The 23616-nt window shown below is 39.0% G+C and overlaps 1 protein-coding gene across 3 annotated transcripts; it reads left to right on the top strand.

Annotated features, from left to right (window-relative positions):
• Positions 1-812: 812 nt before the first annotated feature.
• Positions 813-18885, top strand: LOC139314218 (Krueppel-like factor 15). 3 transcript variants are annotated; one of them, XM_070939787.1, is made up of 4 exons: positions 4885-4974; positions 6912-7057; positions 10811-11830; positions 17754-18885. In XM_070939787.1, the coding sequence occupies exons 3-4, from the start codon at positions 10902-10904 to the stop codon at positions 17932-17934; spliced, it is 1110 nt and encodes a 369-aa protein (XP_070795888.1). In that variant the 5' UTR covers positions 4885-4974; positions 6912-7057; positions 10811-10901; the 3' UTR covers positions 17935-18885. The 3 variants fall into 3 exon arrangements, with proteins under 3 accessions (XP_070795887.1, XP_070795888.1, XP_070795889.1); XM_070939786.1 differs by lacking the exons at positions 4885-4974; positions 6912-7057 and adding an exon at positions 813-864; XM_070939788.1 differs by lacking the exon at positions 6912-7057 and having other exon boundaries at positions 4934-4974.
• Positions 18886-23616: the final 4731 nt, after the last annotated feature.

Raw genomic sequence — 23616 nt, 5'->3', positions numbered from 1 at the left:
TTAAGCCCATCACCTGGAAGTCTATCCCCAGTATTTGAAATATGTGAGCGTATGTGAATGTAAATGCTGTTATAGTACTGAGGGGATGTTTGCTGCTATCTTTTCCAATGGTTTACAGTTACATTTCAGAAACATCATTTTAAATCTGTCACACTGCCCTGGAGCAAATCTGCCTTAGAGGCACTGGAAAATTTAATAAATCAATTTCTATGGTAGCTATGAGCTAATGTGCTAATTAAACATATGCTCAGGAGCTCATTGCCACAAGCAAAGCGCGTGGGCGAAGAGAACCGGTGGTAACTGAAATGTGGCAAGAAATATTGTAAAACGGGGCAAAACTCACTTAGCATATTTCTCACTTAGCAGCAGAGTGTTTGGGCTTCCGCTGCGGTCGTAAATCGAGGACTACTCGCCTATCGACCTGCGCAAACCAACCGATAGAAAAATCTCCCGTAGTAACTTCCCATGTTTCCTAATCAAGACCATATCTTTTAATCCCGTTAGTTTCAAGGCGTATAAAACCGAAACGTCGGGACCTCTGATCTTCCAAGCCAGCGGCGAGAGCAGAATGAAAATGTAAACACGAAAACCTATTTTGCGCGTGCGGGGAAGTTCCCGGCGATGGGTCCGGCTGCTCCTGCCGGGTTTCTCGCCCAGCCCAACGGCACGTGGCTCCGCGGCTCCCGGGGCCAGGCGAGCCCCCGAGACGAGCCGGCCAATGAGGAGACCGGGATGGAACCAAGCCTTCGAAGGGGCGGGGCCCCCGTTTCGGAGGGCACTTACCTTCGGATCATGTGAGCAGAGAGCGCGAGCGCGAGGAGGAGAGGGGCAACACACACGGGAGCGTCGTGGCGGCCGGCGAGGGTAAGGGGGTTAACAAGCGGGGGTGTCGGCGTGGAGGCGCGCGGGCTGGCCACGAGAGGGAAGGAAAGGGGGACGGGGGTTGCAGGGAGCGGCCGCGTTTTCAACCGCGAAGGTTGCACAGCGCCTTGTGGCTGTAAAAAGGGCCACTTCGGCAGCTAGTGGATTGGGGAAGGCGCGCGAGGAATGCGCGTGAATTAACCTCTTCCAAGAAACAGTTTTGCTGCTTCTCTGCACCAAAGCTAGCTGGGTTTGGAGACGGATTCACCAGCAAGAGCCGGTTTTTTTATTGTTATTATTATTATTTTGCTTGCAAAAAGCTCCTGAAAAGCTTTAGGCTTTGCCTCGTTATATTGGAAACTGCGGGAGAAATAAACCGCGTGGGTTGTTTACTGCAAATGGCAGGCAAAGTTCCCGACCCGCTTCTATAGTAGAAAATCTGGGGTTTCTTGCCGCCAAAGGACGGATACGTTTTTTTCCCCTCCCTCCCTTCCCCAATCCGATCGTCTGAATTCAGAAACGCGGCCGATTCTCGTCACGCTGACAAACGTTAATGGGGCTTCAGGAATCCGGCTAAGCAGGCTAAACTTCTAGAGCGGAGGGTGGTGGTGTTTTTTTTTTTTTTTTTTTTGCAAGGCGCGTGAAGCAACAACGCGCCCTCTGAACGCGAGTAACCCGAGCCGGCTTGGCCGTCGGGAAGTCGATCTTCGCCCGGCCTATCGGAAAACGCCGAGCTCTTGTTGATTGATGGGCGAGAGACCTGCCCCCGGGGCTTCGGCTTGCAGGGCGGGACTTTTGCTCCTTCGGTTCTAGCGCGAGGCGGGGGTGGGGGCAAGCTTTGTGTAGCGCAGGGGTCTCCAAACTTGGCAACTTTTAAGACTTGTGGACTTCAACTCCCAGAGTTCCTCAGCCAGCTGGCTGAGGAACTCTGGGAGTTGAAGTCCACAAGTCTTAAAAGTTGCCAAGTTTGGAGACCCCTGGTGTAGCGAGTGGAACCCGAGAGGTGAGGCCGAAGGAGCGCGTGAGGCAAGCTTTGTCCTGTCTTGTCCAGCGGACGCCTCGTTCCTTTCCATCTGAGCCGCTCCGCGCCCGGATACACGGACAAGCAAGGAGCGTTGTGGGAGGCTCGGGCTCCTCGAGCTCTTGACAGCTGGAAGTAGAAACTCTTCACCCCGTTCCAGTTTTGGCCACGCCCGTAATGGATGCTTTACCCTCTTCCTCAAAAAGTGCACCCGCTCTTCTTTAGAATCTCCAGTCGCGGTGCGCTTTCGCTTGTTTGCTCTCCCTCCTTAAGTAGGCTCCCCTCTTGTCCTCCCCTCCCTCCTCCCCCCCCCCGTCTCCCCCCACTGGCTGTGTCCACTCCAGTGATGGGTTTCAAATTTTTTTTACTACCGGTTCTGTGGGTGTGGCTTGGTGGGCGTGGCAGGGGAAGGATACAGTAAAATCTCCATTCCCTCCAATCCAGGGGAAGGTTACTACAAAATCCCCATTTCCTACCAATCAGCTGGGACTTGGGAGGCAGAGAATAGATGGGGGCTGGGCCAGTCAGAGTTTTTACTCCAAACTACTCAAAATTTCCACTACTGGTTCTCCAGAACTGGTCAGAACCGCCTAAAACCCACCTCTGGTCCACTCCTTTTGTAGCAGAAAGCACCAATCCCGATCTGGCTAAGAGCGATCCTCAAATATTAGCCTGAGATCGGACCTTTTTAATACTTTCCCAGCCATTTTAAAATTAATGCACCAACACTTGTTGACTTCAGAGCTGAAGGAGCTTCTTGGATGAGAAGAGAAAGGTCTTCAAAGGAAAACCAGAAAGTCCAGTCGTCTCTTGGAGGAAAAAGCACCTTTGGGACCATAACTCGTCTGTCATTGATCCTACTGGCTCAATCTTGAAGGAGTCTCTTCCACATCAAGTTAAGGTTCCGGGTGACAGGTCCCTGTAACTTGCAACAATGCAAAAGCAGCTTGAAGATGCTTTTCTCCCAGATACTTTTTTTCTAATTCCTTATAAGATACAACTACCAACTAGGTACAACTTTAGGATTTTGAGAAGGTCTTCATCCAAGAAGTAACCAGGTCTGATCATGCCTTAATTTGTCAAGATGAAATCAAACCTAGTTGGGGCCTCATTAAATCTCTCCCCATAATGTTTTTGCCTCTTATTTTATATACTGTATCTCCAACAACGTTCTCTTCTTTCTGATTGATCCCTGGCATTCATCTAATCTGAATTTGTCTAAATCTACATGCAGGTAGTCCTCGATTTACAACCATTCATTTAGTGACTGTTCTAAGTTACAACGGTGCTGAAACAAATGACTTATGACTATTTTTCACATTTATAACTGTTAAAACATCCCCATGGTCACATGTTCAAAATTCAGGTTCATATTAATGACGGTTGCAGTGTCCCAGGGTCACATTATCACTTTTTGCAACCTTTTGACAAGCAAAGTCAATGGGGGAGCCAGATTCACTTAGCAACTGTATTTCTAGTTTTAAGTGCAGCAATTAACTTAACAACTGTGGCAAGAAAGGTCATAAAATGGTGCAAAACTCACTGAACAACAATCTGTCTTAGTATAATCCTAGTACGATTTGATAGGTTTATTATTTATTTATTTATTAGTTCAATTTATATGCCGCCTTTCTCCGGAGACTCAGGACAGCTATTACTATTATTAGGTTATTAGTAACTTTGACTATCACTAAGTGTAGTACCTTTTTATTCTTGATGAATGTATTTTATCCTCCGTATGTACACTGAGAGCATATACACCTAAGACAAATTCCTTGTGTGTCCAATCACACTTGGCCAATAAAGAATTCTATTATATTCTTTTTCTTTCTTTACAGAAATTTTGGGCTCAAGTGTGGTGGTAAGTCAAGGACTACCGTGCTTGTAGTCCCACCTTCTCTCCTCCAAATATTCTGCAACCCATTTATCTGTCTCTTTTTGCTCAGTCTTCTCTGTTTACTCTACTGTGTAACCACACGCCCCAGTCTCCAGTTGTTGTTAGTCGCGAAGTTGTGTCTGACCGATCAAGATCCCATGGACAATGTTCCTCCAGGCCTTCCTGTCCTCTACCATCCCCCAGAGTCCATTTAAGCTCACGCCAACTGCTTCAGTGACTCCATCCAGCAACATTCTCATTCTCTGTTGTCCCTTTCTTCTTTTGCCCTCAATCGTTCCCAGCATTAGGCTTTTTCTTTATTAGCACACTGCTAGTTATGCAGTTGTTTTGTTCTTTCAGTCTCTTATTTGTTTTGTTTGCTTTAAAAACATTCTCTTTCCCCTCTTGAATTCAATTCTACAAAATTTCCATTGGTTAATATGTCCATTATTAATGTTATTAATCGAGATTCAGAGGAAATTGGATGGCTCAGCTACTGTTTGTATATGATATTAAAATCTATGCAAATAGTAGAATTCAGGTAGTTAATTTCTTAGTTTAACAGGTTCTATTTGCTACTGGCAAAACTGGTTTTTAATAAAATTAACACAGTATCCAAGATAGAGCAATTCTTCTTGTGCCAGATTTTCAGTTAAAAGTTTTACAAACCTTTAATTAGGCTATGGAACATAAAAAACATCAATGTTTTTTATATTTACAGTTCCTTGGTGCAGTAGGTAAGATGTTTTTCCTGTTTAAAACAGGTCAAAATTTAAGTGCAAAAAATGAGAATATTTTTATATGAACTTAGTCTCTGAAATCTTTCCACATGTGTAAATTTTTTGCTTAATTTTTCTTTAATACTTGTCTTGTAGTTACATATGTAAATTGATGGTGTCACTTTAGATATTTCTCATATGGAATAATAAATTGCTCATAGTGCCAATACCTGCTATTTGATTTTAGTAGTGATTTATATTATTAAATCATTATTTGATGCTGATACATATGTGAACCAGCTTTCTGACTTTATAGTTAAAGTCTATATATAAATCAAGAGGCAATTCAGTTCAAAGGTGCTTAATAGCATGTTTTCTTCTATTGCCTTGAAGGGTAGAAGATGCATTGCATCAAGTGATAATCAACTTCCCTATTCTGGCATTTTATTACTGAAACTGTTTTCCTAGTAAATGATGTGGAAGAGACTCCTTCAAAAGTGAGTAGGATCAATTGCAGCTGAGTTATGCTCCCAAAGGTGCTTTTTCAAGAGGCAACTGGAGTTTCTGGTTTTTCTTTTAAGACGTTTTGCTTCTCATCTAAGAAGCTTCTTCAGTTCTTCAGATGTTTCTCTGTTTTCCTAGCAATTGAATTATAGTTTAATATGTATGCTTGGAGTCTTTACTTCTGAAATTTAAAATTTAATTACAATTTTATATGATAGCATTACATTCACATTTTAATGACTGCCTTGAATGACCTTATCCAAATAGGGGGCCTATTGAAATAAATAGAAAGGCCATGGGTAGACATTCTGTAAGCAAAGTGACATTCTGCTATTTATTAGTCTGTTTCTGTGGTGAAGATAGGAAGCATGGAATTTGAGTCTTTCACTTGTCTTGATTTTAGATCTCTGTTAATAAAATATTTTAAATAGGTAATCATTTTGCCACATAGAACAGGATGGAATTTGAAGACATTTAAATAACATAACATATTAACTCAGTCATTTTGTTTTATCCATAGGCTAAGTCAAAATGTCTTTCTTTCTCTTTCTTTCTTCCCTCCCTCCCTCCCTCTTTTAAAGTCAATAAACTTTAGTTAAACAAACCACATCAGTGCAATATGAAAATCCAGTTATTATCGGCATCCAGTTAGAGCCAGTTCTCACTTGACTCATTGTTTACACTGAGGATGACTTGCTGAAGACAAATCATCGTTGTTATTGACAGAGCCTCTTTTGCAGTTGTTGAATGCCTCTGTTCAGACAACAAGTCAAGTTGTCCCAATTGTTTTATTTTTCAGATATAAATGTGCCATCAAATATGAAGGAAGGAAACCCTTCCCTGCACACACAGTTCTTTGGTTTTAAATTGCACATGAGATTTTTAAGTGCTTCCTGACAACACACACATTGACATACGTGCCTTTCATGCCTTCTAAAAATAATTTCAGATTTAGCTTCAACAACAGCCACAGTGATTTCAACACCTGCTGAAGCTGCTATTCTTTGAAGATGTGAAACAGTGCTGAACCTTTAAGAAGTCACTTTCTGAAGGAAAAAATTGGGGAATAAGAAGGGGAAAGAGATTTATACTATAATTAAAAACATTAGCAATGAAAATAAACACTATTAACCAAAAACAAAATGGGAAAAATGTGGTGAAATGTGGCCATCTTGTTTTGAGTTTCTGGACCATGTTTAGTTTCTGTTCTAACCCACAAAATGAAGCCCTTCCAAGTATTGGCTTATTTGTTAGTCTAATATCCTGCCTTTAGTTTAGAGTGCAAAGTACCAAACGTACCACTACCTCTTCTCATTTTTCCCAGTACAACAACCCTGTGAGGTAGTTTGGGCTGAGACAGAATAATTGGACTGAAGTCATCTAGCTACTACCTCTAGCTACTACGGCTACTACAGGCCTGTTCCAGTTTTCAAAGCCCTAGCCATAATAAAATGGAAGAAATGTAAAGAAAATACCCTTCCTCCATACAGAGACTGTTAATTGGAATAGTTTACATTTTAAAAATTCTAAGCCTGTAGGGTATATTCTCTTTGAATGTGAATCCTAATTGTCTCTTTAATTAATCTTAAGACATCATACATATATTTGGGATTTGGCTTAGTATATTGTATAACCCAGGCTGGTTTAGCATTGTGTCTAAGCCAATCCAATGGCTGTTTTCAGTAAACCAAAGCTAAAATCACAAAGTGTTCTTTAAAGGTAAAGACTGCTAGCCAAGCTTCACTTCCTGCGATAGTGGGTGCGTGGCCATATTAATTCTTGGCAACAGAACAGAAATATTTGTATTTGCCTTTCCTGGGATGTTTCTTAACTAAATCTGATCTCCATTTTGATTGGAACCAAATGTTCCAGAGGAGAAGGAGAAGCCAGGGTGATCTAATTCCTTGCAATTTCTGGATTTACATTGCAGGCACTTGCAGTGGGTGTGAGATCAGAAAACATTCCAACTGTTATGAATGGTGTGTTACAAAATGCATCGAGTAATGCCAGGTCTTGACCTGAACGTTGCCTTGGGCTAGAAGTGAAATCCTTTGAATGCTGTGCTCTCAAAAATGGGTATGTTTATTCAGGAATGTACCTGTAATTAGGTTTTCTTGCAGGAAGGTGCACAAGAAGATAAGCTGTGATTGAGTGCCATTAAAAGAAAAGTGCTCTGTCGGTTAAGCCCTCAGAACACATCCACTGTTGAATTGCAGCAGTTAGTGAGCTGTACTCAGTGGGACAGGAGCAAACATTCTTGATTTTTTTTTTTGTCATCCAGATCTTTTTGGATTTATGTTTTCTTTTTTTAAAAAAATATTTCCAGTTATGGGTACTATTGTATAAAATAGAAGGAAAAAGTGGATTGAAAAGGTTTTGAATGGATTGATAAAACTTATGTATTTTACAAAATTGTATCTTCACAAAAGGAACAAATGCATGTATGCAATGAAATGGAAGTCATACATGGATAAATCTCTGAATTGATATTTCTGAAGTGCTGCTGGTTTTTAACTCCATCCCCTCAATAGCTCAGTGCTTAAAGACACTGAGCTTGTCAGCTGGAAGGTTGACAGCCCAGGTTTGTGACTCAAGTGACGGGTGAGCAATGGATGAGCTTCTGTTCTTACCCAGTTTCTGCCCACCTAGCAGTTCAAAAGCATGCAAATGCTAGTAGATTAATAGGTACCACTTTGATGAGAAGGTAATAGCTGGCCACATGGCCATGGAAATTGTCTTCAGACAACACTGGCTTCCTTGTCCAAGAAACACAGATGAGCACCACGCCTTAGAGTCGGACACAACTGGACAGGGAAACCTTTTTACCACCTCACCACCACCAAAACCTCTCCCCTCACCCCCGCTGTAAGAGTATCCTTGTTCTTAAATTAAAATAATATGACAACTACCTGTGCTGTTGCCAAGGAAGTTGCATGGACATCTCCATGGAGACTTCGGGAGCAGAGTTCAGCTTGAAGGAGATTCATTTCATCACAGGGATCTTTGATAGGATCATAAGATTTGATGAATGACATAATATAGGAACAATTCCTTTGGATGTAGGGGAGGGGAGCGTAATCGTTGATTAACAAAGTACATCAGAGTTAAGGCAGTTTCATTTCACCAGCTATCCGGGGGTAGGTTAGCTTCAAAAATTTTAGCAAGGGGTTCTCTGCCTGGCTCTGGAAGCTTTTCTTGAGCCTCCAGGAAGACAAAAACAGCTGTTTCCGCCCTTCCTGAACTTCCAGTAGGCCTGTTTTTTGCCCTCCCTGTGCCTCCATGCGTGCTCTGCACTTACCTGCATCCAAAACGGGCTGCATGGGAACTCCTGTGAGGGGCAGGGTGGGATGAGTGGGGCCAGCCAGGAGTGGGATTTGGGGGTTCTCCGAACTGCACAGAATCTTAGCTAGAGTTTCTCCCAAACCCCTGTGAACCCCCAGCAGCCCATCCCTGCAGCTATCTCTGCAAAGAGAATTTACAACTGACTAATTGCATTCCAGTGCCCACTTCATCTTCGCTCTTGGCTACTGATGACACTGTCCCTTGACTTTTTAAATTATCTCTCTTCCTTGCAAGGAGACTCCCCTCCCCTTTCTATTACTGAATACGATAACTTAAGATTTTTCTTAATTTCATACAGTATATGTTTTCAAGCAATAAAATTGCTCTAACATATATGCCCTAAAGGTACTTCTATTGATGTTTTACTTCAAAAATAGGGAAAGAACTGAATATGTATTGGCTGGCTGCCTTTCTCTCCTGGATAGGCCAAAGTTTCCTACCTCAACTCTGGCTGGTAGAACGCCTTATATTCTGCCATCTTCATTCTCTGAGATTGAGTAGATAGGGTCTTGCAACAGGAGTCTCCTCTTCAATGAGCTTTTTTCCAGATCTCAGTCAGTGGCTCTTCAGCGACTTCTTCCAGATTTACCCTTAAGCTTTCTACACCAGGGGTCTCCAACCTTGGCAACTTTAAGACTTGTGGACTTCAACTCCCAGAAAGCTTTGCTGGCTGAGGAATTCTGGGAGTTGAAGTCCACAAGTCTTAAAGTTGCCAAGGTTGGAGACCCCTGTTCTACACTATAACATTGCCCAGGTTAGTTTTGGTCCATCAGGCATCCTTGCTCTATCCTGAAACCCAAACCAAATTTTTAACAGTGTAGCACTGTCTACAGTCATCTTGACAGCCATTACAGGTAGTCCTTGACTTATAACAGTTCATTTAGTGACTGTTCAAAGTTACAACAGCACTGACAAAAGTGACCTATAACTATTTTTCACACTTACAACCGTTGCAGCATCCCCATGGTGACATGATCAAAATTCAGGTGCGGTTCAACTGGTTCATATTTATGACGGTTGCATGTCCTGGAGTCATGTGATCAGCTTCTGACAAGCAAACTCAATGGGGAATCCAGTTTCATTTAACAACATTTAAATGCAATGATTCACTTGGCAAGGAAAGTCATAAAATGGGGCAAACTCACATAACAAATATTTCACTTAGCAACACAAATTTTGGGCTCAGTTGTGGTCCTAGCTCGAGGACTACCTGTATATCACTTCCAGTTTCTCTCCTCAGCTCTTCAGAATCCTGTCTATTCTTTTTTGGGCCCCATTTCTGATTTCATCTCAGCAGTCCGTCCTTCTCCTATGGGAACACTTTCCTAAATGAAGCTAATCTACTATCAGTTTATTTGCTCACAAAGCAAAGTGTTTGGATGTTTGCAAAGATACATGAACAGCTAGAAGGAAGTCATGGCTGAATGTACCTTTTATTCTTACTGACTGAAATTCTGAACAAATTCTACATATTACCAAATTCAGTGCTGAATTTCACTTTTGTGGAAAATGGCTATATGAGGAGGGATTGATACAATAGTTGTGAACACTGCTTGCTCTGACTTTGCTAATGGTTGAAACAAGGTTTCCTTTAGTTTCCCATCAGGCTGAAAAACTGATAAATACCAATTTAGATTTGTTGTGCCATGTAATATGTAGAATCCGGTTTCTACTTTATGCCATGTGTTTGCCAGAAACAGTGTAATCTTGCTGTGAGCTATTTTCTGTTCTACTGAGCAGAGAGCATAGGCAAGTCTACAAGATTAACTTCTGGTTAAAGAATAATTTGTCCCATTCTAGCATAGGGACAGCTGGGTCTGCAGGTGCAACAGGACAGATATATGGTGATGCCGATTTTATTTGTACTGCAATGCTTATTTGTTCCATTGAGTTGTTTCACTGAATCTTTTGATGTAGAGCATAATATATTGTAGAGTGTTGTATATAACTGTAGTATAATAAGAGAGTGGACTTTCCGTTTATCTTTTTTTTTTTTTGCAGAAATATATTTTTATTTTAAAATTGATTTTTGTGCATATCTATCATAATGCATATATAACATATCAAAATCCAAACCCTAAACTTGCACACTGGAATTGAAAATCAAAAGGATAATGTATGTTGAGTTATTATATTTTTATCCTGCCTTTTCTTTATACATAACAGGAATAATACTAAGAAGAATGAAATAAAATTCAGAGCCAAAAGAAAATGCCAATATATCACTCACCAAATAATTAAAAGATAAGGATAAATTTTATGTCAAATCAATGGCTTTATTAACATAACATTATCAGATACTAGGAGTTTGTTGCTAACTAGAAAATCATTGGATATTTGGATACTAGTGCAGTATGTTTCAGGGATATTTTTTTGAATTGGAATGTGTGCTCCTACAAAATTAATTTCCAAAAATCTTCTATATCTTGATTATGTTTCAGCTAGATGTGGATACCTTTAGACAAGTTTGTGGTTATTTTCTTGCAGGTGGAGCTATAGATTTCCCAAGGCCTTCATTTTCATCTGATTTGATTACACACCGTGCAGTTCATCTTTTTATGAGGGAATAGATCAACCCATGGTCTCAGTAAGTCACAGCAAACTGCTATCTGTTTCTGGTCCATTGCTTGCCCCAGCTTTTGATCAGCAAGATATCATATTAGATGTTTTCAAGCCTGACATGCCACCATTAAATTTACTGCATGACTGCAGCAATGAACAAGTATCTTTTCCAGCTGTTACCTCAAACACAGTTTCTACACCAGAGATGAGTGTCTCGTTGTCAATGGTAAAGAAGGAAGTGGAGAAACCACAGAATACCATCTATGAGGCTTACCTCAAACTGCCAGATTTTTGTTCTGATATCTCTAGAGATTTCATCCCCACACTGGAAGAGATTGAGGAGTTCCTCAATGAAAAGAAAGAACTTGTCAAGGATGAGCTGAATGACAAACAACCAGGGGGACAACTTGAGATAAAATCTGAAATCAACTTAAGCAGTGCAGGGGAAGAATCTGCTACTGGGACTGATCTAGATGAAGGCGTTTCTAATTCTGTTCAGGCTGGAGTAGTATCTGGAGATATAAGCATGCCTGGAACCATGAGGACAATCCCTGTTCTCCTTCAGATCCAGCCTGGCCAAGCAGAAGATAGCTCATCCATCCAGAATTCTGTGAGTGGTATCCGGATGGCCCATTTGATCATCAGAATGCAAGGCCAAAACTTGACTGTTTATCCCCAGGTCATTCCAAGTCCTGTGAAAGGCACAGACCAGAAGTATGTACGAATAGCTCCATTGCCTGTGGCATTGAGGCCAGAAGTTCTTGGAAGTCCAAAGAGTATAGAGACCAAAGTTCCCAAAGTTTCCCCTTCAGTTATTCGAGTCCACAAGTGTACACATCCTGGCTGCACCAAGATGTATACCAAGAGTTCCCATCTTAAGGCACACTTCCGACGTCATACTGGAGAAAAGCCTTATACTTGTACATGGCCTGACTGTGGTTGGAGGTAAGTGTGTGACAGTGAAAACCGCTTTCTTAACTAAGTTCTCCAGCTACATCTTTCACTGCTTTTATAACTATAGGCTTACTGTTCAAGCCTGTTTTTAGCATAGTTCAATGAAACATTTCAAATAGGTGTAATGGTCTTAGAATTCTGTCATTATTTTTACTATTTCTCTGAACCTACACTCTAATTCCACATATGTTTTCACAAAAGACATTCCAAATAGTGAGGCTCATAAACCTCTTCAGTGAGGCTTATAAAACTCTTTAGGATTGCAGTCCAAATACAGATCATACTTTGCTTGAAAAATAATTTGAAATGTATTAACCTGATCTAAGAAACATACACATGATCTCAACACAGTTGACAGAAACAACTATGTAATCATTTGTTAATACTTGGATAATTATTCTTGATGTGCTCAACAGTATCTTCTTGTATAATTATATGAAGCAATTTTTAAATAAACAATAGTGTGAGACTATGCTGTTGTATATTTAATACGGAGTTGGGAAAGATACACAATATGGCAATTGAAATATTCAAATTGCCCACAAGGGAAGATTATAATAATGTGAACTGTTTAGTGTACAAAAAAGGCACACGTGTTTGTCTCTTTCTTTTGGGAGATATCTTCCAAAACTCGATGGTATAAAATGAAGATAGAAAAAGAGAAGTACTTTTTCACACAGCACCATAAATAAACTACGAAATTCATTACCACAAGATTCCCTGAAGTCCATCAACTTCCACAGGTTTAAAAAGGAATTAAACAAATTCTGGGAGGGTATCAAAGGCTCCCAGTCCACGGTTACAGCAATCTGCAATCATTTGCTGACGAACATGAACAGTATAATTTGCTGTTAGGTTTCCCATGTGCAATCTCTTAGGAACAGAATGTTGAACTGGAAGGTTAAACAGGCATGGCATTTCTTATGTCCATTCTTGGTGAGAGGCTGATTCACATACAATAGTTTCTCTGTCTTTTTCTGTTCCCTACTCACAAGGTTTTGATTCGTTTTACAGCTGCCTGGCAGCTTACAGTAATTTAGTTTGGTGTAAAATAAAGAAGTTATTTTACACCAAATAACTTTCCTTCTTAGCAGGACTGGGAAAAGCTTCAGCTGCTCAATTTTTGCTTGGTGTTCTACAGTTTTGGAAAGCCTTAAGGTTAGCCTCCCATCCCTTGGGACTGTGTTTAATGTACATTTTCAAAGGCAGCATGAATTAGTTTCTCATAGTATTCCCCTTTCCTCCAGAATCCTCCTTAGTCTACAGGTCATTGGCCTTTATGACGTCATCTTTATGTTAGCCTCATTCACCCCTCCTTTCTCCCCCCCCCCAAATCTGCTTCTTGTATACTTTGCAGGATGAAGAGTTCTGAAAATCTTGAAAGCTCTCTGCAGTTTTGCACTTCACATATTTTCTTCTGATAAAGAATTATCCACTCATGGACTTTGTCAGATTGTCATTTTATTTATGCAGTTATGCTGGTCTTTTCAGTTCTAGCTATATTTTACGGCAGTAAAGTTGCAAAGTTTTGGAAAATTACATTTATGTGCATATATCTCTTCTTCAAGCAATGGTAGTTTGTACAGTTTTAAATGTCCAGTTATCTATTTGTCATTGCATCAGTGGAGACTTTCCAAATGTGGAGAAAGGCTGCTGTTAACAGATGTGCAATTGTATTTACAGGGAGCTTTGCAGCAATTGCCAGAGCTGTGTTGTTTGTCCCATGACAGTTTTGTGATAAGAACAGGATTACCATATTTGGGCTGAAAGATGCCAGGTAACCTCAGAAGGGGAACAAAGAGTTTGATTCTGAATCTTTGTACTAGCATTCAGTGGTCATCCAGATTTTTATAGTTCAGAATAAGGGAAACAATTTGAAATAACATGTAATTTATTTGCAGAGATGAATGTGATAAATCCCTATATACTGTGTAGCTGGCTGTGATTCACATGATATTGCCTAGAAACCTAAAGAATTGGACTGCACCTGTTCCACTCTATACATTAAGAACTTAAGTTCTTTCATGGAGCAGATTGTCCATTTGTAAAGCTATTAAGAGGGTAGGGATTTTAAAAATTATTTTCTGGTTAAACATCTGGCATCCCAAATGGTGAAATTACTGTTGATTAAAGGAACAAATTCTGTCCATCAAATGTGGTGAAAGAAATTAATGGTCTTATGAGCTAGGGAAACTTGTGAATTATTTTAGGTGTGAGATATCCACAACTGATCCACCTGAAGATTAGTCTCTCAATTCTTATTTTGTGGACAAACTTGGAAAATGAGGGCTTCTTCAGTAGGAAATGTACCCTTCCCCAATCCATAATGTCTACACCACCGCAAGTTTTAACCATATGCCACAACAAATAGGGAACTGCTCCTTGCCACTTTGGCCCACTCTCGTTTGCCGTTTTCTACAGTTCTTAGTCTACAAGCTATCAAGAATTATGCTGAAAGGTTCTTTGAATGATCTGTTTGCTTCCACTCTTTCAGCTACATAACTTTGGATGCATTCCCATTTTATTGCAATTTTTTCCTCCACCTCAGAACTCTGGTAAATGAATTATGAAATGGATCTTTGCTGACTCCTCTGATGTGTTGACAATGAGTTGCTTTTAAATGAAAATGCAAGTGGGAGGAATTATGACTGGAACATATTTCAGATTCTACATTATCTTACGTAAGCCTTGTTAAATGTTTCTATCATGTTTTGGTAACCAGGAATGCATTCCCTTAGTTTGAAACTATGCTGCTTCATGGAGGTGGGTACTCTAGAGATTTTAGTTCCCTTCTGGTCAGGTTGATTCTGGATTAGGAGAATCAAAGCCTGATCAATTTAGGCAAAAGGTAAATATTATTATCATCTATCAGTGGATATAAGGCAAAAGATGGTGTTATCTTCCTCCTCTATTCTGGCTTGCTAGGAAGCCCAGATTGGTCACTGTGGGAAATTCTGATTTTAGTTTTATCTTTGATCCAGAGCTGCTCTTGTGTTTCCTCTAATAAGAATCACTAAAAAAAATAAACTAGATGGTAAAATCTATTATACCACAGTGAATTTCTTGGTTTTATCCATCTGGCTCTATACAGTGGCAGAGTTGAGTCTTTGATAGAGCTTGAAAAGAACAAGCCACCCAATCTTAGTTGCCCTTTTTATTTCTGTGAAACCTTCAAAATGGCAAAGGGGCCTGACTAAGTGAACTGATACATATGTAACCCAAATATATAAATAGGTAGGACAAATTATAGCTTGAAAATTGATGCAAACATTAGTTATCCAATAACTGTATTCAGAAGTTTGTTTCTTAGTTATGCTGGTTCTGTTTTAAAATGCTTATTATTGAAGAAGGATAAAAAGAATTGATCTTAGATTGATTCTAATCCAAGGGCTTGATGCAGCATTAAACACACCCTACAGCTTGGCTTGTAGTTTGTTCAACTAAATCATAGTTTGTTCAATAAACCACAACGGGGAGGTATCTCATAACATGGTAACACAATATGTGAAACAGATCCGGAAAATGATGAGTAGTGTAAAACTATTTTAAAGAAATGATGTCTATGCAGCATGAGATCTTTGGTCTTTGTAATGTGCAGTACTGAGGTGTAGAAAGAACTTTCTTTCTTTTTCTCTTTTTAATTTGGGCTATCAGATAGTATTTTCAACAATTTTACTTGTATGTATGGTTAAAGCTTGAATTATATTTCATTGTTCTTCAATTTTTTAAATTTGAAGATTGATGCTAGTTTATAGTGATAATCTATGACATTGCCAACTGTAACTTTTCTTATTGTAAACTGCCTTGGGAAGACCATAGTTATGCAAAGGAGTTAGTAATAAAATAAATGAATGAATAAAACTAAAGCAAATAACTTGGCACACTTCAATATGTACATACATACTGTATTGGAGGACTGTAGCTAATCACAGCTCTTTTTTTACATATTCAGTCAAATAAAGACTTTTGGCATTCTGATGTCCATGTGTATGATAGGTGTACATGCCTGCTCTTAATTTATTTAAATTTATTAATTGCCATTATTTTATCAACTTCGGAGTTGACATCATTAGAGGTGAGATCATTATTCAGAAGTGGTGTCATTATGATGAAGGTGATGGGCCTTGATCATAAGTACTGTGTAGCCTTATGAATGTGCCTTTAAAGGTAAAGGTAAAGATTCCCCTCGCACATATGTGCTAGTTATTCCTGACTCTAGGGGGCAGTGCTCATCTCTGTTTCAAGAGCCAGCGCTGTTCAAAGACATCTCGGTGGTAATGTGGCCGGCATGACTAAACGCCAAAGGTGCACGGAATGCTGTTACCTTCCCACCAAAGGTGGTCCCTATTTTTCTACTTGCATTTTTTACATGCTTTTGAACTGCTAGGTTGGCAGAACCTGGGAGCTCACCCCGTTACGCGGCACTAGGGATTCAAATGCTGAACTGCCGACCTTTCGATCGACAAGCTCAGTGTCTTAGTCACTGAGCCACAACTTCTCTAAATGTGCCTGTAGTAAAGAGCTATTGCTCATAGCCTGGAATTGGTTTCCACCAGGCTGTAGTTTCTGAGTGAATGGATAAAATTACATTATTCCATTAGAATTGGGTATCCTACTATGTCAAGAGCCATATTCCTGGAAAGGTCATTTGCTGAAGGTTCTGTGTGAGTCATGGATAGAGCTAAGTCAGTGGTAGGCATAACCAGAAACCACGGTAGCAGGGTTATTTATTTATTTATTTATTTATTTATTTATTTATTTATTTATTTATTTATTTAATGTATTTATATGCCGCCCTTCTCCAGAAGGACTCAGTTAAAAACACAAGTTAAAAACATGTACAACAAAATCCCATTTTAAACCAAATTAACTAATAAATAATAAAACCCAGAATCAGAGTCAGCCTATTTGCTTGAACAGCCAAGTCTTCAGGTCCCGACGGAAGGAGCGGAGATCAGGAGCCGTCCAGAGCTCAGTAGGCAACTCATTCCAGAGGGTGGGAGCACCCACAGAGCACGCCCTTACTTCTTACCCCTTTAGAAAGTTTATTTTTGCCACCCTTTGTCTTTCTCTCTCTCTCTCTCCCTTTCCCTCTCCCTGCCCTCTCTCTCTTTTTTATTTGAGACAGTCTCTTTCTCTCACCACCACCCTAAAAAATTCTTTGTCATCCAGGCAGCCAAGAAGAGAGACAGATTACTCAAATCAGAGAACTGAACAGATTGCTTGGTGAGAGTTTTGAAATTAGGTTGATGGGTGCATGTTACTTGCCTTATATATTTACATTTGAACAAAGATTTCTTTCCAATTAAAAGGAAAATAAATCTGCTAAGGAGTAGTTTGTGTTCTGAGCCCAGTTTGAAATCATGTCTAGCCTGTTTCTGAATTGTTATGTAACAATGGACCAGCAATGCTTCCTTCTCGTCACCTTCTGAATAGAGAAGTGGTATTGCACAAAAGCACAATGGCTTTATTAAGATTTGTTAAGATCTGTTGCAAGACTTCATAGGAATATTGGGTGTGCATATGAAAATAAAACCAAAGACACTATTAAGAGCGAAAGAGAAGACCTGATGTGCACAAAAATAAAGTAATATAAGCCTTTATTGTTGTGAACTGGAGAGGTGTCATGTCTCCTTTCTCCTTGAGTCATATACAACAACATGCTACATACATAATGTATTTGTGTGAATTTATATGAGCCAATGTTTGGTTTACGAGGGAAACTTCATAAGTGGAAAAATACTGGTTCCTTGAAATTCAAATAAGGATGACATCCATTTGATTCTCTTTTCTATATCCCAGAAAACTTTCCTGCATTCTGTGGTTTGGTGTTGATGGCACAGGGGGAAAAGCAACAGTCTCTCTGGTTTTAACAAATGTGCAATAAACAAATATTTCCTCTTCTGTCTGGCAGGTTTTCCCGTTCAGATGAGCTTTCTCGCCACAAGCGCTCCCATTCTGGACTCAAGCCTTACCAGTGTCAAATATGTGAGAAGAAATTTGCCCGCAGTGACCACTTATCTAAACATATGAAGATCCACAAAGGGTCATTCAGTTCAGGAAGTCAGTCAGCAGGTTGTTTTCGTAATAGTTAACTAACTCCCTGTTTCCTTGCCAAGAGAAGATTTCCCATCAACTCAAAGGACAGCTGAATAGAAAATACAATTTTTCTTTAGGAGATAAGTAATTAGAAAATGACTTGTTTAAAGAAAAAACAATCTCTGTTTCAATGTGCCTTACAATTATGGTTTGCCTCCAAATCAAGATCTTTGACACATGTTAATAATTGTACATTATATCTGAGAGGAAAATGTGACAATTCAGGATGTGGAGAAGAACAGCATGAGATCCTGTTTCATTCTAAATGTTGTAAATACTGTACTGTAAATATTATTCAGGAATTCTGTATCTTCTACCGGTATTAAGCTTGCACACATGGGACTGTATTCAAATGTAAGTTACCTTTTTTATCATCTCTCAGCCTATCCTTGTTTGATCAGCCTGGCACTTATTCTAAAACCAAGAGTGGGAGAAAATTATTTTGGTTTGAAATGTAGGCAAGTGAACGTAAACTATAATAAATCCAGCAAACAAATTACTCCATGAATTCCAAATTCCTCTTTTAAAATGTAGACTTCCTAAATTTACATTTTGCTACTTCAAAGTGAGTTTCATTGCTTTCTCTGTAATATGCTTTCTTCTTTTGTTTTTCTTTTGGGAAATTAATTGTATTTTAGATTACTGTGAATGATTATATTCTCTCTTAAGAGCCAGATTTAAAATGCATATTCAATGGAATGCAGATTGCCAGTGCCTCTGAATGGGACCCAAGATGAATTTGTACACTTCTTGCTATTCATCAAAGTGCTGCATTATTAGGGAGTGCCTTCTGCCTTTCTAATAAGGCAAGCCAGAATGAGTCTTCAGTCCATTTTAATTACAACAATAAAGAGCCGGATACATTACAATTGATAAAATACTAATCAATGTATTATGATGTCTGCTATACACTACTGTACACAAAATCCTTGCATTGGATTTGTTATCTCAGTACAGCAACGGCAATGCCTAGTTAACTTTGGCTGATCTCAGACAACCTAAGCATGTCACATCTGGTTGATATGTGGATGGACATTTCCAGAAAACTCCAAGGCTTTGGGTAGACTATGAGATTAAAAATGATCTGAAAGAATAGCAGTATGCAATAACACGCTACGTCTATGTTATTTTTTAAAAAAACTACTGTCAAGCTGTCAAGAATGCAGCCCAAGTGAGGGAGTTTTCATCTTTAATATGGCTACTTTGCTTAAGTATTTAGATCTAGTTTAAGTGAACTGCTGGTGTAAAATTTAGGACAGTTAAATGTGAGCACAGAAAACGCCTTGTACTTAAGAGGCGACATGCATCCACAAGCAAGCAAGCAAGCAAGCTTCTTATGTATCTCCAGCCTGTCCCAAAATGCAACAGTTCCTGCCAGAAGAGGAGAGAATCTGTATAATCCTGTGTAAGAGTAGCAGCCTGCACTCAACCATACTTACTTGGAAAACTGATTCTGAGATATGTCATGGCTTGCCTTAGATGTTTTAGCCTCCTTCCCCTATGGGCACTATTTTCATTTTTTAGCGTGTGCCAGCCCAAATGATTTATATTGCCGCTGACTCCTTTCTTTGCTCCATTGTTTTCCACAAGAGTTCTGTACTGTGTCAAGTTTATTATTCTCTGTCTCTGACCACTGTCAGTGAAGGACTCTGAATAATGTATAAAGGTGTACTACAGCGATTTCTCCCCACTGAACGACATTCTGTTGGCATAAATAACAAAACGATTTTAAAAGCACCTCCAATATGCTGTACAGAAAATTTTACCATGGCACAATAAATTGTACTGAAAAATCTTCAAAGCAAGTTGTATTTGAAGATACAGAAATCCATAATTCAAGCCCAACTATGTAAATATGTTTGTTTATTAAGCATATTTCTATGCTGTTGCAGTTGAAATGCTCTCAGCAGCATACATAGATTAAATAATATCATTTAAAACAACCCTGGTGCAATTTTAAAATCCGAACATACAAATAACAATAAAAGAGACAGTAAAATATATATTTTTGCATATATATCATAATAAGAGATAAGACTTGAATCAAAATCCTTCCTAAGTTGTGCCTTACTTCTTACTTCTGAAAGGAAAATGTCTTCTGGCAACCTAAATCATCTCTTTTTCATTATTTCATGAATAGGAGAAGTAATTGGCAAACTGATTTCCAAGGATCTGTTGATGTAGCAACCATGTACCCTAGAAGAAAAATAAAGCTGAAATCTATTATAATAGGTTGTAGATACTGAGCTTCAAATAATCGAATAAAATTAACAGAGCATTCAGCAGTGGAACTAATTGTCCAAAAAAAAAAAAAAATAGTAGGATTTCCATTGTGGGAGATGTTCATGAGAAAGCTGAAGAGCTGTCTTCTGGGGATGCTTAATTTCGATTCCTATCCTAGCAGGGCGTTGACCCAATAGCCTCTTTCAACTCTCTGATTCAATGAGATTTGAATTAATGCCACCATTATATAGCAAGTAAATATTCTTACATATGTAACCACCATTTATCTAACATATAAACGCATAGATTAGGTATTACTGAATTCTTTTCCCTTTTGGAGTTATTTGGACTCGGAGAACTTAATTTTTCCCCATAACTTCTACCATTCTTTAAAAATGCTGTTACAAGTTGAAAGCAAGTCCTAATATAAAATCATATATATTCTACAGTTGTAATGATTTATGTAATCTCTGGTTACATGTTTTATGGGGGATTTTTTTTTTTTTTTGCACAATAGGGTTCCCAATTTTTTATACTTGTTATAAAGAGTTATCCTGACCACCAGGAGGCACTGGAAGATGGTACACGATCCTTATTGGGAACCATTGGACGTACATATCAGATGTTGGTTAAAATCCTCTCCAAGAACTAAATTCATTGATCATTGCATTTTAGATGAATAAATAGAGTGCATTAACTTTAGGAGCTTTTTGGTTCCCACTACTGTTGTCAGACGGAATATATCGAATCAATCAGAATGTTATCCACACTCTGTTTCTCTTCGAACTTTGAGGCAGTGTGAGAAAGTTTTACATGATTTTCACCCTCCCTGTCATCCTAGTGGTGGTGGATTTATTTATTTTTACACAATATATAGTATGTGGTGTTTTCAGTTACACTAATTACCAGGAGGCAACAGACTATTGTAGTTTCATCCTTATTAGGAATCATCAGATGTACATAGCCAGATTCTTATTCTATAGGATTCAAACCCTTTACTGCAGGGGTCTACCGGGCCATGGCCTATTTGGAATTGGGCCATGCAAGTGGCTGGCTGGCTGGCTGAACTTCTGTAAGCAGTGAGCCGGTGGGCACTTGAGTGCATGGGCCCTAGCCCACTGCTTGGCAAGTCAAGGGCTGCATGGGTGCGTGTGTGCACCCCATCCCGCTGCTCGCACCACCCAGTTCCCCTCTCTCTCTACCACCATCCCCAGCTGGGCTGCCAAGCCACAAAGGTTGGGGATTGCTGCTTTACTGGGAATCAAATGTTGTATACATTGTGTGGGTTTTGGCAGAATAGGCATGGTTGATTGATGTTGAATGGGGAGATAGTTCAGAAAACCTGCTTGCTTTGTAATAAATATCATTGAATGACCATCATTGAATGACCATCACTCTTTCAGTACAAATTTGTCTCAAAGGACTAATGTGAAAAAAAATAAATGAGCAAATCAATTATTTTTTTATCCTGTTGGGAATTCCTTCAGAGAAGACTAGGATGCAAATGTTATAGCAAATAACTGCAGCTCATGCAGTGGTTGTTTGAAGAAGTAAATTGTACAATAAGAACAGAAAATATAAGATTGCAATCTATGATGCATATATATATAAAGGATGTAAACACAATCACAACTTCCAGATCATGCTCACTTACAGTTTTATGATATTTATTGCTGCATGTTCTTGACTGAACCTGGCAAAAGTGTAAATCTTTTTACAAGTAAAACTTGTAAAATATGGCTTTATCTTAATTGGAGGCAACAGTTATTAAAAAAATATAAAATCAGGAATAAAAAAACAGTTCAAAAACATGAATCTTGCATAAACACTGAGCCAGAATCTTAAAACGACTTAAAACGAAAGCTGTGTTGTCATAACTTGGGCCAGGCAAAGACATAAAGCATGCTATGCTTGGTTAGCATAACTTCTTCTTCTTCTTCTTCTTCTTCTTCTTCTTCTTCTTCTTCTTCTTCTTCTTCTTCTTCTTCTTCTTCTTCTTCTTCTTCTTCTTCTTCTTCTTCTTCTTCTTCTTCTTCTTCTTCTTCTTCTTCTTCTTCTCCTTCTCCTTCTCCTTCTCCTTCTCCTCCTTCTCCTTCTCCTCCTCCTCCTCCTCCTCCTCCTCCTCCTCCTCCTCCTTCTTCCTCCTCCTCCTCCTCCTCCTCCTTTTTCTTCTTCTGCCATGTCCGTCATCGGATGTTGGCGATCATGTTGGCAATCCTATTTTTGTCAATAGCCGCATGAAAAAGTGCTGCTGAGTTTTGTCCAAACCAGTCCCTTAGGTTTTGAAATCATGATGTTCTCCTTCTACCTGGGCCTCGTTTGCCTTCAATTTTTCCCTGGAGAATTAAGTGAACGATGCTGTATTTTTCTGGGTGTCGCATCACATGTCCAAAATACTCTTAACTTTCGCTTATTTTTTTTTAAATAATACTTTATTGATTTTAAAAAAAGAAAAATTTTTTAAAAAGAAAACATCAAATCTCCAATAACATCTGAGGTGTCGTGCGGTTACATATTTACATTATGTACATATCAAGTATCTTCAAATCTACCATTATTAGAAATAGACATATCCTTATAGTCTCGTTCTATTATTCCACCATTCGTACCATCTTTCCCATACTGCCTTAAATTTTGAGTTCTCATCGTCTTTAAGAACACTTGTTAATTTTACCATTTCTGCGCATTCTAGGATTTTATTTATTATTGTCATCTCTGGAGGGATTTGTTTGTCCTTCCAGTATTTTGCAAAGGTTAATCTGGCCGCTGTTATAACATGTATAATTAATTGTATCTTGTCCTTAGAGTCCATCTCCCATCATTCCTAATAAAAAGATTTCGGGGGAAAGTTTTATATCTTCTTCCACTATTTCTCGTAGCCAAATTCGTATTTTTGTCCAAAACTTTTTTGTCTCCGGGCAGGACCACCACATATGAAAGAAGGTGCCAACCTCCTTTCCACACTTCCAACATATTGCTGAGGCACTGGGAAATATTTTTGCTAGTCTAGCTGGGGCTAGATACCATCTATGAAATATTTTATAATGATTCTCCCTGTAAATTGCTGATTTAGTGAGATTATAATTTCTGTTCCAAGCCTCCTCCCAGTCATTGAAATTTAGTCTATAGCCAATATTTTTTTCCCAAATGCTTAGCTGATTCCTAGCTATTCCTTCTGCTCTTTCCTCGCCTAATAAGAAGTTATAAAATCTCGCTAGCATTTTCTTTTCAGTCCCCAACATAATTTTATCCAAATTGTTGTACTTCGTCTCTATACCAAGTTGATCCCTATCTTTTTGATATCTAGAGCTTATCTGCAGGTAGCTCCACAATCTAAATTGAAACCTTGATTACTTAATATTTCTTGTGATTTAAGAATACCATTTCCATCTAATATATCTTTGTACGTGCCGAATTTCAAGAGGTCAAAGCCTCCATAATTGAGAGCCAGATTG

The sequence above is a fragment of the Pituophis catenifer genome, unplaced genomic scaffold (genome assembly GCF_029215685.1).
Source record: "Pituophis catenifer annectens isolate HBS135680 unplaced genomic scaffold, rPitCat1.0.hap2 SCAF_3, whole genome shotgun sequence".
Taxonomy (NCBI): domain Eukaryota; kingdom Metazoa; phylum Chordata; class Lepidosauria; order Squamata; family Colubridae; genus Pituophis; species Pituophis catenifer.
Note: the sequence above shows the minus strand (reverse complement) of the source record. Positions and strands in the feature narration are given on the sequence as shown.

Coding starts and splice junctions, on each gene's coding strand:
- LOC139314218 (XM_070939786.1), top strand. CDS start 10,902: ATGGTCTCAGTAAGTCACAGCAAACTGCTATCTGTTTCTGGTCCATTG. Junction 11,831..17,753: donor TGGCCTGACTGTGGTTGGAG/GTAAGTGTGTGA, acceptor TCTGTCTGGCAG/GTTTTCCCGTTCAGATGAGC.